Source organism: Anolis carolinensis, chromosome 1 (genome assembly GCF_035594765.1).
Source record: "Anolis carolinensis isolate JA03-04 chromosome 1, rAnoCar3.1.pri, whole genome shotgun sequence".
Lineage (NCBI taxonomy): Eukaryota > Metazoa > Chordata > Lepidosauria > Squamata > Dactyloidae > Anolis > Anolis carolinensis.
Window position 1 is genome coordinate 292,000,249 of NC_085841.1, and position 13,074 is coordinate 292,013,322.

At 38.4% G+C, this 13,074-nt stretch overlaps 1 protein-coding gene across 2 annotated transcripts in view; it reads left to right on the top strand.

The window, feature by feature from the left end:
* ehf (ETS homologous factor) overlaps positions 1-13,074 on the top strand; it is a 54,838-nt gene that overhangs the window by 34,516 nt on the left and 7,248 nt on the right. For both annotated transcript variants that reach the window (XM_003225168.4, XM_016996129.2), the window contains exons 3-6: positions 2,650-2,895; positions 4,220-4,279; positions 8,904-8,972; positions 9,069-9,137. In XM_003225168.4, coding sequence (XP_003225216.1) covers positions 2,650-2,895; positions 4,220-4,279; positions 8,904-8,972; positions 9,069-9,137 — 444 coding nt within the window. The remainder of the gene's footprint in view (positions 1-2,649; positions 2,896-4,219; positions 4,280-8,903; positions 8,973-9,068; positions 9,138-13,074) is intronic.

Sequence of the window (13,074 nt, forward strand, 5' to 3'; positions counted from 1 at the left end):
GGTTTGCACACTTACCTTTCCTTTTCATGATTAACTTTCGTTTGCTTGTTAATTGACAACTACAGTGACCATAAACTGTGATTAACTTACAGCAGACTACATCCAAAATGTAGTTTCTGAAGATGACTTTTTTTGTAATTTTTAAAATTGTTATCTTTTAAAAAACAAAAACAAAACCCCACATCATATGAATACAAATTAAAAGACCAAATCTAAGGGCCTTTTTACACCTAACTAAAACCCGAGAGAAAGTGGATTTTAAAAACTTGCTTCCTCCCAGATTTCTGTTCCCATCTCCTCCCATAACCCGGGCTTTCCCTTGAGGTGTGGCTAGATGCCATCTCGGGTCAAAAAATCTACAGGAGGGGCCTGTTGGCAGTGCACCCCCCCCCCGTAGAGTATTCCTGATGCTTGAAAATAATGTGTCAGGAGGTGCGGGGGGTTTGTGGAGGAAGCAAATCCCCTTTTCAGGAGTCAGGGGATCTGTGCAGAGGGGCCTGTACTGCCAGCCGGCCCCTCCAGTGTTTTTTTTTTGGGGGGGGATGGGGGCCTGGAACGGATGGGGGCCCCCCAGGAGCCCAAAGAACCAGGATGACTGTTGGGATTGAGTCCTGGGAGCATGGAACGCAGTCATGGGAGTCAGTCCCCACAGGCCCAGCACCTCATCAGATCTGAACTTTTCAGTAAGGTCCGAATCTGTTGAGGTGTTTTATTAATCCGAAGTAAACTGGAGAAACCCAGTTTACTTTGAATTAATTTGTGTTTACCTTAGGCATTGTTTGGATGCCTCAGCCCCCTGGTACACTATCCTTATATCCCAGGATCTGATCCCAGGTTATCTGCTTTGAACTAGATTATACGAGTCTCCACTGCTAAATAATCTGTGATAATTAGATAATCTGAGATCAGATCCTGGGATATAAGGCAGTGTAGAAGGGGCCTCAGGGAAACCAGTTACCTATCATGGGTTTTGGGCCTGTGTAGCTGCTGACAGGATGTCTTATTTAAAACAATCATCATTAATACTACTTACAGCTCCTGGAGACAAGGTTAGATAGCAGCTGAAAAAGGAGCTTATGAAGTTCTTATTTGGGTGCCTGGGAGGAGAAGAGAAGATATTAGAAGCTAAGTAGGGCCAGCCCTGGTTAGTACTTGGATGAGATACTGTCACCTGATACCAGGTACTGTAATTCCTATTTCAGAGGAATGAACTGGCATAACCACTTCTGAAATGCATTGGGTCTCCATAAATCTACAGGCACACATGTGCTCAAAACTAAATGGCAGGTGATGATCTGCAGGACCAAGCTGAGTCCTGTGGGAAGGGAGACAGGAAACAGAATTTTGTTCTATCTGGACAGAACAAATACTTTATCTCCTCATCCAGTAGCCAAGTGTACAATTTATTTGGAGGCCCTTTCCCCTTAATAATTATTGCATTATGATTCCACTGCCATGGCTATATCCTACAGAACACTGGTGTTAGTGATTTGGTGGAGGACTAGTGGAGATTCAGACTAAAGGTCTAAATATCTTCTCCCTAAATTGCAAATTCCAAATAACCATGGCCCCTAAAGTGCTATAACTGTATGAAAGGACCTTGGGTGGGATTCTATTTTCCCTGAAACTCAGTTTCAAAGCTAAAGGTTTACTTGGATTTGGTAATGCTTCAGAATCACTGGTCAATGACAGCAGTCATTAATTCTTTTTACCAGCTTGGGCAGGTCTGCTAGTTGTACTTTTTTCTGGATGGGAACAATGCAGTTGCAGTGATTAATGCCTTACTGCCTCATTGACAACTGGATTAGATCATCATATTATGAACTACACCAGGATTCCTTTACAGGTTTTTAGAAATAGTAACTGCTCCAGTATGTACCCAGCAAGGTAGTCATTGCGACAGACCTGTGGGTTAATGAAATATTGATTCTGGCACACCTTAATTGTCTTCAAGCTGGTTTCTAGGCATACTTAAAAGTGTTATTTTTTGCCTTTTGAAGCCCAAAAGTGGTGGGTAAGGTAGAAGGCCTTCTAGATGGTCTATATCAACCATCATTTTTTACACAGCAGGACAATGTTGAGAGATTGTATAAAATGTAACTGAAAACATATTGAAAACTGATAAGGTTTTAAAATGTCTTCAGACCACTATTTATGACATTTTTGCCAAATATTTCTCTAGAGACCCTGGTGTAGTTTCTCTCCTTTCTCCATACAGTGGACAGTTACCTGGGGCAGAACTTTTCAGGTGTGGTTATTCAATTCCCTTCCTACAGTTTATGTTGTTCCTTTGTTATGAGCCTTCAGGTGTTTGGTGTTGGTAGTTCTCAGCTCCTTTGGCACTATCTGTTTTTCTTATTTAATGTCCAAATTGGTTACTTTGTCATCTCTGTTAGCAACATAATTAATTCTTGTCCCCCTGTTTGTTTCTTGTATTTGCTTCTTATTTTGATTTTCAAAATAATTGCCTCAGGGACATCCAAATTAGATCACTATAGTATAAACTTTTTAACAAAATAACTAAAGAGTTTTGAGACCTATCTGACACATCAGATCAAAAGGCAGCATATAAATATTTCTAGAAGTACATAAACAAATATAAACATTTGGGATAAATAATGTTGCAAATAATCAATTTGTTTATTGCAGCAACTGGTAGTTTTTTTGGAACTCAGTGGCATGAAATACACCCACAATATTGGACAAAATATCAGGTCTGGGAATGGCTCCAGCATCTCTTGGACACCAACCAGCTCGATGCCAACTGCATTCCTTTCCAGGAGTTTGATATCAGTGGCGAACATCTGTGCAACATGAACTTGCAGGATTTCACCCGGGCGGCTGGCACAGCTGGACAACTTCTCTACAGCAGTCTTCACCATCTGAAGTGGAATGGTAAGTAGTAATACACATTGAACCAGAAGCAACCTTCCCCAACATTGAGGATCTTAGATCACAGATTACATCTTCCCACAACTTCCCACCAGTCATAGAGGGGTAGTTGAAATTGTAGTTCAACAACATCTGGGAACCAAGGCTAGTGATGACAGGTATAAGCAATGTTGGACAGAACACATGATTTTAAAAATTAAATAAAATTAAATACCACTTGTACAGTAGAGTCTCACTTATCCAAGCTAAACGGGTCGGCAGAACCTTGGATAACTGAATATGTTGGATAAGGAGTGATTAAAGAAAAGCCTATCAAACATCAAATTAGGTTATGATTTTACAAATTAAGCACCAAAACATCATGTTATACAACAAATTTGACAGAAAAAGTAGTTCAATACGCAGTAATGTTATCTTGTAATTACTGTATTTACGAATTTATCACCAAAATATCACAATATATTGAAAACATTGACTACAAAAATGCATTGGATAATCCAGAACCTTGGATAAGCGAGTCTTGGATAAGTGAGACTCTACTGTATTTGAAAAGAGAGGAATGAGAAACTTCAGATTTTAATCTGTCCTTCACTATTGATTGCAGAGAACATGCAGAGAACAAAAATAAGTAATCTATTGTGGAAATTCACTATGGAAATCATTTTAGTGATTGTTCTCTCCAAATGTCTCTGAGGTCTAGAGAATAATTATGTTTGTGGTGGTATATGTTTCATACTATTATCAGAGAGGTATCAGTTCTCTAGTGTGGAAGACTTTGTTTTGGAGTCAGGGAAAACTCCATGCTGAGCCTGAACATAACAAATTGAACCTTATTGCATGGTAAATTTGCCATGCTACCAAAATCTCAAAGCAATCACTTTTTGGCTTATACATAGATACAGGGATAAGGACAGATAATGAATGTTTCATAATTATCAATTTTCCCTGTATACCTCAAAGTTCTGTAAAAGAGCAACTGAGACTACGCTTTCTGAAAGTAGTTGACAGCATGCATAGTATACTTCACATTAAAATGTACACTCTTAGATGTACTCCATCCAAATTGTTCTTCTAAGTAATATTTTAACATGAAGAAGATAAATCTATGATAAGCACCCAGGAGCAAGCATAATGTGGGGAGTCCTTCTTAAGGAGACATTATCAAGCAAACAATTGTTTTTCTGATTCATTCCAATATAATTGCTAGTGTTGGGTGGAATTGATTCTTGTCGTCAAAACAGACCAGTTATCAACACAATATGGTTTTCAAATTCTCCCTTTCTGTAGGTTGAGTTGCTTATTGCATGTTCCATTTATTTTTTCGCAGGTCAGTTTGGAAGTGAAATGTACCCATCACAGAACATCATTGTTAAGACAGAACAAGCAGGTAGGTTATGGTATCCATCTTGGTGTTGCTAACAATAGTAAGAAATTCCAACTAGGAACAAAGATCTTTTATTCCAAAAATCCATTACCATATTTACTCTAATCTAATGCTCGCCTTTTTTTGGGCTAAATTACATAGCCCAAAGTGAGGTGTGCATTGATTCAATTGTTTATGAGAATTGTACACATAACCCTGCCTGCGCTGGCCTCAGCCTAACAAAGGGGAATGAGTTCGCCAGCCTTGACCTGATGAAAGAAGCATGGTTTATCTTTGCCTGTCAGTCATTCTGAGGCAGCGGAATGGCCAACGGGTACATGGAAGGTCCGTATTACATTCGACAACAACTTTTTTGTAATATGCACCTTCAAAATGGAGGTGTGCATTATAATCTATTGTACATTCTAATCAAGTAAATATGATAATTAGTTTGGTAACTAATGTAATTGGTCTACAAAGATTTGTTTAAAATATCCTGTAAACATCCCATTAGGCCTCTGATTAAATCAATGGTAAATGTTTAAATACCATTTTCAATAAGTGAAAATCAAGGTGGTTTCTCATTGAGGTCAATAAAGCTTGGGAGTCTTTAATAGTGGCTAAATTGTGGCTTCAATCTGTTGTTTCTAAATAATCTGATCCACAGTCAAAATATGTTTTTAAAAGTTATTTAAGACCAGCTACTCTTAAAAATGTGTAAAAGCCAAGAGCAGTAGACTGTAGAATACCAGTTGAATCTTATGAAAAAGTCTTTTGAAGACTATCTGTTGACTGGTCATTGACATTCATGTTATCCACAAATTCTCAGGTTGAAAAAAGTTACTTTTTGAACAAAAACTCCTAGAATCTCTCAGCCAATTGAAAGAATATATTAAAAAGTATTTTTTCTGATAACTGGAATTACAAGCCCTTCTTGTGCATTAACCTTTCACCAGCTAAAATGATAATATATGTAAAAGGTCCCCTTTTCAAACCCAGGCATCTCTTACTTGAAGGATCACCCATAAAGCTGTGGAAGGGTAATATGTCTAAAGCAGGGGTCCCCAAACTTTTTAAACAGGGGGCCAGTTCACAGTCTCTCAGAGTGTTGGAGGACTGGACTATAGTTTTTTAAAAAAAACTATGAACAAATTCCTATGCAGTGCACACTTCACATATCTTATTTTGAAGTAAGAAACAAACAAAACAGGAATAAATACAGCCTCAATGTTAATCATAATCATAATCATAATAAAAATAATAAAGAGGGTTGGAAGAGACCTCTTGGGCCATTTAGTCCAATCTCCTTCTGCCTTTGTGCACCAAAAGCACTAGTAAAGCACCCCTTAATAATTAACTATTAATTAAATAATAATTAAAATACCATTATAAACAAGCAAAGATTTGGAAGGCATGCACCAAATGAGGGATGAGATGGGAAAGGTGCACGCCTTTCCCTCCTACCCCGCACCACACGCACCTTCCTCGGTGGAGGAGGAGGGAGCTGCCGCCACAGAGGCCAGATAAATGGCTTTGATGGGCCGCATGTGGCCCCCGGGCCTTAGTTTGGGGACCCCTGGTCTAAAGCCTTAGAGAGTCTATGCTTGTCAGAGTATAAAACATCTGGTTCAACTAGATATAAGTTTCTAACTAACTTTTTTCATACAGCCTTTTTTTGATGAAGATGATATGGTAGTGATGAAAAGGTTCACATTAAAAAAGGAAGTAGTTTGTGATTATTGAAGAAATGTAGATAATCATTTGTTAGGTTAGACAAGAATGTGTTGCTCAGTAAAGTAAAGATAAAGGTTTTCCCCTGACATTAAGTCCAGTCATGTTCGACTCTGGGGGTTGGTGCTCATCTCCATTTCTAAGCCGAAGAGCTGGCATTATCTGTAGACACCTCCAAGGTCATGTGGCCGGCATGACTGCATGGAGCGCCATTACTTTCCCATTGGAGCGGTACCTATTGATCTACTCACATTTGCATGTTTTCAAACTGCTAGATTGGCAGAAACTGGGGCTAACAGCAGGAGCTCACCCCACTCCCCGGATTCAAACCTGTGACCTTTCAGTCCGCAAATTCAGCAGCTCAGCGCTTTAACACACTAGCACCACTGGGGGAATACATGAAATGGACCTATCCGTCTTTCTGAGTTGCTTTCTAAACAGCTGCAAATATAATAATCACCCTTACTAAATAGTGACATATTTGTAATTGATATCTATGGCAAGGAGATTGCAACCCCACCTGGTATTTCATGAGTTCATTTGAGTGAGATCACTGATGTAACTTTTCAAACAACTTAAGATGTACCAGTGTAGAGTGCTTTTAAACTGTGCAGAACTTCTGTTCTTATACTGTTCTTATACTGTGCAAGAACACAAATGCTTCCTAGCCCCACTTGGGTGAGGCTTGTTTTTAGAGAAAATAATGGATAGATCAGGTGTCTAAACACCAAGAGGGTGTGTGCTGTTGTGAGGACATCGGTTTGGGGCTTTGGGTGCCCAAACACGTAGCTCGTAAGTAGAAGACTGGCTAAATTCCTATGTCATAACTCTTCACCTAACCAAGCACAATGACTTAGCACTGATTCATTTTCAGCTGCACACTCACTCTTTACTGTAAAAGGCAAATAGATCACCAAAATGACTTGTATTTCGAAATAGAAACAAAAGCAAACTTCATAGTTCCTAAAATCTGAGTTTTGTAACAATACTCTCATGAGTGTCATGCAAACTGTACATGTGCTATAGTTCAAAAGGTAACCTTGAAATAATTGTGAAATCTTTGTTTCCTTTCCTCATTACAATAAATCCTATTGGTACTTCAAAATTTAGCAGACCCATTGAAACACCAGTTAGCTGGTGAGTCAACACAAACAGAAATCACGTTGTTTCAGTGAGTCTGCTGTATCTACTCTACCCAAACTAAGTTGCTTTTTATTTGCCTTGCCTTGTCTTTCTCTGCTTTATGAAGATAATTATATAACTTAAGTTCAGTTCTATACAGTCTTAAGCCTCATGAAGCACATGCCATCCAAAGTAATCTTAAACACATTTGCTCAGCAGTAGTGCACTTTGATTTCAGTATGTCTGATGCCCATGTAAGTTTGCATAGCTCTGCAGCTGTAATCATGGTGCATGGGAAGTTGTTGTTGTTTATTCATTCAGTCGCTTCTGACTCTTTTTGACCTCATGGACTAGCCCACACCAGAACTTCCTGTCATTCGTCGCCACCCCCAGCTCTTTCAAGGTCAAGCCAGTCACTTGATGGTTACCATCCATCCATCTTGCTCTTGGTTGGCCCCTCTTCCTTTTTCCTTCCATGTTCCCCAACATCATTCTCTTCTCCAAGCTTTCCTGTTTTTTCATTATGTGGCCAAAATACTTCATCTTTGCCTCTAATATAGTTCCCTCCAGTGAGCAGGTATTATTTCCTGGCATTTTCAGAATTTTCCTCCAACACCACAGTTCAAATGTGTTTTCCTTCACTCAGCCTTCCTTATGGTCCAGCTCTCGCATCCATAGGTTACTATGGGGAATACCATTGCTTTAACTATGCGGACCTTCGTTGCCAGTGTGATTTCTTTACTCTTCACTGTTTTATCATCATTCAGTACTTTCTGCTTATTCCCATATCTCAATATCCTCTTTTTACTGGTAACTCTGCTGTAATAATCCACATTTTAAAAACCCTGCTTCCTTCTGAAGTTTTATTGGTGGTGTTGGGCCAATCATTGTGGCTCTAGTCCTATCTATACAGCAGTATGACTGCTTCAATTTCAGTGAGGTCATTATTTTCACTGGCCTTTCCTTTCTTGTTGATGTTGTGTGCTTTCAAGCAGTCTCCAAAATTATGACAAACTGAAGGTTATCCTATCATGAAGATTTTCTTCACAAGATTTGTTCAAGGGGGGTTGACTTTGCCTTCCTCTAAGGATGAGAGAGTGTCATTTGGCCAGGATTATCCAGTGGATTTCCATGGATGAGCTGGGTTACTGACCAAAGTAAAAGAACCTCCATTGTGAGGTAACCTTAAAAATCCAACATGTAAACCATGAAGTGTGCAGATGTCTCATTCCAACCAAGTGAACCATTCTATTTGGCCTCTACTTTCTTGCAATCCATGAGATATTAAACTGTTAAACTTTCTCTGCTTTCTGCTTATTGTAGATTTGAGTTGTCTATTTTTAATATTGAAAGGATTTTTCTTCTTTTAATCTTAAAACAACCTCTTGTAGATAAGCTAAAGAGGTCTGGGATCTTGACATATAGCCTTTTGAGTTTTTCTGGGTTTATTTCTTCTGTTTTGCCAGCAATTGCCAGTGAAACAGAATTAAATTGGGGGGGGGGGGGCATCAATATGATGAGGTCCATAATGCAAAAGTGCCATTTTACTGATGTACATTATAACACTACTACTCTAAATAAAGTAAACAAAAATTAAAAATAAATAAAGGAGGATAAGGGAAGAATACCCTTTTGATCTGGTACTGGGAATTGCCTGAAAATAGACCATGGCAACAGTATCTGAATATGATTATAAATATGTTTTTAAAAACCCAAGAACTACAGTTCAGATTCCTGAAATGCTACTGTATCAATATTTATTTATTTTTCTTGTATTTTTTGTTCTTTGTTTCAGATCCATGTGCAATGACATCCTGGAAAGATGATAATTATTTTTATGATAATGGATATGGAGGCACAGTAGGTAACTAACATCATTTTTTATTAATTCTGGAAGTTTTTAAAAGGATTTTAAAAATACTTTTTTACTTTAATTTTTCTCTCCGTTTTTACTTTTCAGAATTAGTGGACAGCAAAGCCTATTGTCGAGCACAGATTTCAATTAATGCTGCTAATCACCAGCCTATCGGTAAGAGTGATCACAGTTTTCATGATGATAGGCTCTGCCATAATCTTTGAAACATAGGCTGATTCTCTTTTGAATTTTTTGTGTGCATTATCTCATGTATGTTTGCAATATGATCCATAGCACCTTTTCCTTTCCTGAACCCATCTTGGATAGCTGGCATTTCCCTCTCCATAGAAGTGATAGAATCCATAAATGCCCTTCATTCAAACCATACAGAATTCAGTTTCCAGTAGCATCCTTGTTGTTGTTTATGTAAAATATAGCAAGTGCCTTAGTAGCAGCTGTGTGAAGGATGGCTAAATTGCTGCTGAAAGAGACTTCTACATTTGAGATGTGTACTCTGACAAGGCCTCAGTGTAGAGATTTGAGCATTGGACTGTGACTGGAGACCAGGTTTGAATCCCCACTCAGTCAAAGACATTACTGGATAACCATGGGTGAATCATGGTTCTCTGTAACAGAGCAAAGCAAAGACAAATATCCGTTGAAAAAAAAAATTGCCAAGAAAAACCCATGTTAGGTTCTTTTTAGGGTCACCATAAATTGGAAACAGCTTAAAGGCACACAACAAACTCTAGTCAGGACAAAAAAAGGTTTAGGCCTATGTTTGCTATCATTCTGATCTACAGCAGGTTATAGCCCGCACACTTCAAACAAATGATTTCAGCAACTCATGTTTGTCTTTTTCTTTATTGTCCTCTCATTCTCATAAAATGGCTGTCATCTCTTCAAATCACTCTGACAGTAGTGTGTTTCAGTTTCAAGTTGTGGTGTGTTTATTCTCTTACTGGTTGATCCTGGTGGACAAGTGGCATGTCAAGGGCATAGGACATTGTAAAAACCAAATTTGTATATTCTGGAAAAAGAAAATGTTCACTCCTGAATCATATGCAAATATTGGGCATTTTTCTTCCCCAAATTTTGCAAGATACCTTTATTGAAACATATATATTCATCTGTCAAAGCATGACCTTCAAAAACGCTTTGTGCTTGAAACATATTATTTTTGCAAGACTGAATAAATCAATTTCTGATTTTATGGGAAGTAGGAGGCAGAACAATCTTATACTTATAATATGGTGGGTGAGACAAGAGAGGGGAGGGATTGAACTGTCCTTCAGCAGCTGAACTGCAGCTCCCAGCATTCCTCACCATTGGCGACACTTATAGATCACTTGGGGGCTTGCATTTCAACGAGTTGTAGTTCAGCTTCTGGAGGGCTGCAGTATACATTCCCATGGATTACAAATGTGCCATTATTATGCCAGATGAACAAACATTATATTTAATACATACTCAATGTATCTGAGCATATATTAGGTATGCCTTGGAAATATGTAATTATTTTTGCTTTACAAAAATAATTACAAAATTTGTAAAAATAGCAGACATGCCCGTACTGATCCTACAAACAGTGTGACCCAGCAGAGAATGTGGTGGCCCTAATTCCTATGTGCCATTTGCAAGCAGAGTAAGTCATGTCTGTGTCATCCAACTCTAGTAACTTAGAATACTATTACCAATGCTGAGGAAACCCCTTATGTTTTTAAGTGATCATTATGAGCGTAGCGCTTTTTTTACAACCCATTTTTTAAAAATATTATGAGCTTAGCACAGATAAGGGGGAAGGAGAAGACAGAGCACAGCATGAAAATTACACTTATGACAAACAGCAAGAATGTTAAAGAAACACAGATGTATATGTTTGACCACAAAAATGGAGATTATAAGAAGTGGTGGCTAATGAAAGAAAAAAATTGTGTATCTCTCAAAGTTTCAGTTATTCAAAGTGTTTTTCTTTATATATGAAAGGGTTACCTTTCCTGGTTGTTTAATTTCTCCTGTTTATTTTGTTAGTCTTGGATTCAAAGTTCTCTGAAACATGTTGAACTGCTCTTCTTTTGAGGGAGGAGGTTGGAACCTATCCCTATTCATTTCATGTTACTTCTGGCTCTGGTACCAAATTTTCTGTTAAAGAAGTAATTCCTAGGAATACATCTACTTTATTTACTGAGATATAACTATATTTAGAAAGTGCATACAAACACATTTTAGTCTGTGGAGAAATCTATAAACAAATGTGTGCATTAAGAAAATACATATCCCAAATATACCATTTAGGGGGAAATTGTGCTGAAATAGAATTTTTGTATTCGCAAAAAGAATAAAGCCCACAGCCTGGTGCAGGTCTAGAACAGGGATCTGAAAAATGCAATGGAAATAAAATTGATGAATTTTCACACCCCTACATCACAACCTGAACAACCCATCCTGATTTGGGTAGAACAAAATATAACTCAAATACAATAGGGACTTTCTCCCCAAAAAGAGGATAACAGAAAAGCAAAATAAGATCAAACTAGTTTTTAAGCCATGGTAAACAGGAATATTAAAGGTGTGATTTTAAATTTCTAGTGTGCTCATTCTCAGATCAAAATTCACAGTTGCTTCAGGTTTTGTGGAAGGCTTACTTCAGTTAAGGGTGGAAATATTGCGCTTTAATTAATTCTTGTGGCTTTCCCACAAGCTCAGCAACTTGCACAAGAGACTGCTGCTCTCTGAACTTGCCAGTGCAGAAGAGGCACAACAGTTGTAATTACCTGTGAGTGAAGGACTCGCACACTGTCCTCCCCTTCTCTGGTTTGCAACTCATTTTCCTGGAGTGCTTATCAGTGTTGCAATGAAATTGCTCAAACAAGTTTGTGCAGAGGCTGGTACTTACAGTAAGTCATTTGCACATGCAAATAGGGTGATTTCCCTTGCAAGCTGTGGTAGCTGCTGATGCATGCATGTCAGCAGAAGAATTTGTGTGGGCTTTAAGCTTCCTTGGCACTAATGATCTTATGAAGCAGACACAACACAGGTTCCTGGCAATTGTAGTTTTGAATAGCCCATGTTTGAAAGCATAGTGTCTGGTCTCAATTGGAAAAATAGTGCTAGATTAGATACACACATGATCTGTTTTTGTTGAAAAAAGCCATCATTATCCTGCGACCTCATCACATTGAGGTTTTTATGGCCCCTTTTTCCTCCTCTGGACAGGACCTACTAAGTGCCATCAAACTACATTGGCTTGGCCCTGCCCCCATTCCTCCCAAAGTGGAGGGGAAGCATCGCAAGATGCTTCCTCTGTCACAACAGAGAGGAAAGTGGGGTTTGGGTAGCTCCAGTGGAGCTACCTGATTTTTTTGCCCCTTTCCTCCATTTGATGGGGGAAAGGGCTATGCAGCCCCACCATGTGATGGGGATAGGAGGGATGGGGCGCAGGGTACCATGAGGGGGCCTGTGTGACTACCGTTTCGTCAGCAACTTTCACCATGTAAAGATGGTTTATCATCATTACATTCCTTATATGCATATCCATATCTGGTAATTCATATTTTAAGGGATTCAAGAATGAAAAGTAGGTAGGCTATGAATGAGGAGAGCAGAGTATTTCTACCTCTCTATGACATATAAACTTTGTCAATTTTGCCCCTTTCTGGGCTAGTAGTGAAGAGTCTCTCTCTTCTGTGCTTTATTAACTTCTTGACCCAACTGCTGTAAGCCATGCCCACTGTACTGACCTTTGAGACCATTTTGAGAAGGGCAGAATATAAATACTGCAAATAAATAAATAGATAAATAAATTTTAAAATGTCCAAGCTGGGGCTTTTACTTAGAGTTGCATATCAAATTCATGTAATTCCAGTCCTGTATGAATTTGAGGTTTTTTTAAAAAATCGAACAGTGAACTTAGGGAGTACCTTTTGAACTCGTAATACCTTAGTTTGGATTTTAGATATATCCTTAGATTATTTGGTTGTTTAAGGTAATGAGGCTGCCATCTACTCAGAGCAGCACATTTTTGTAACAATGCCAACAGAGCAAAATTCTTAACATCTACTTAATTTACTGATTTCTGTGCTCATGAATCTTGTTAAAATATTTTTTCTAA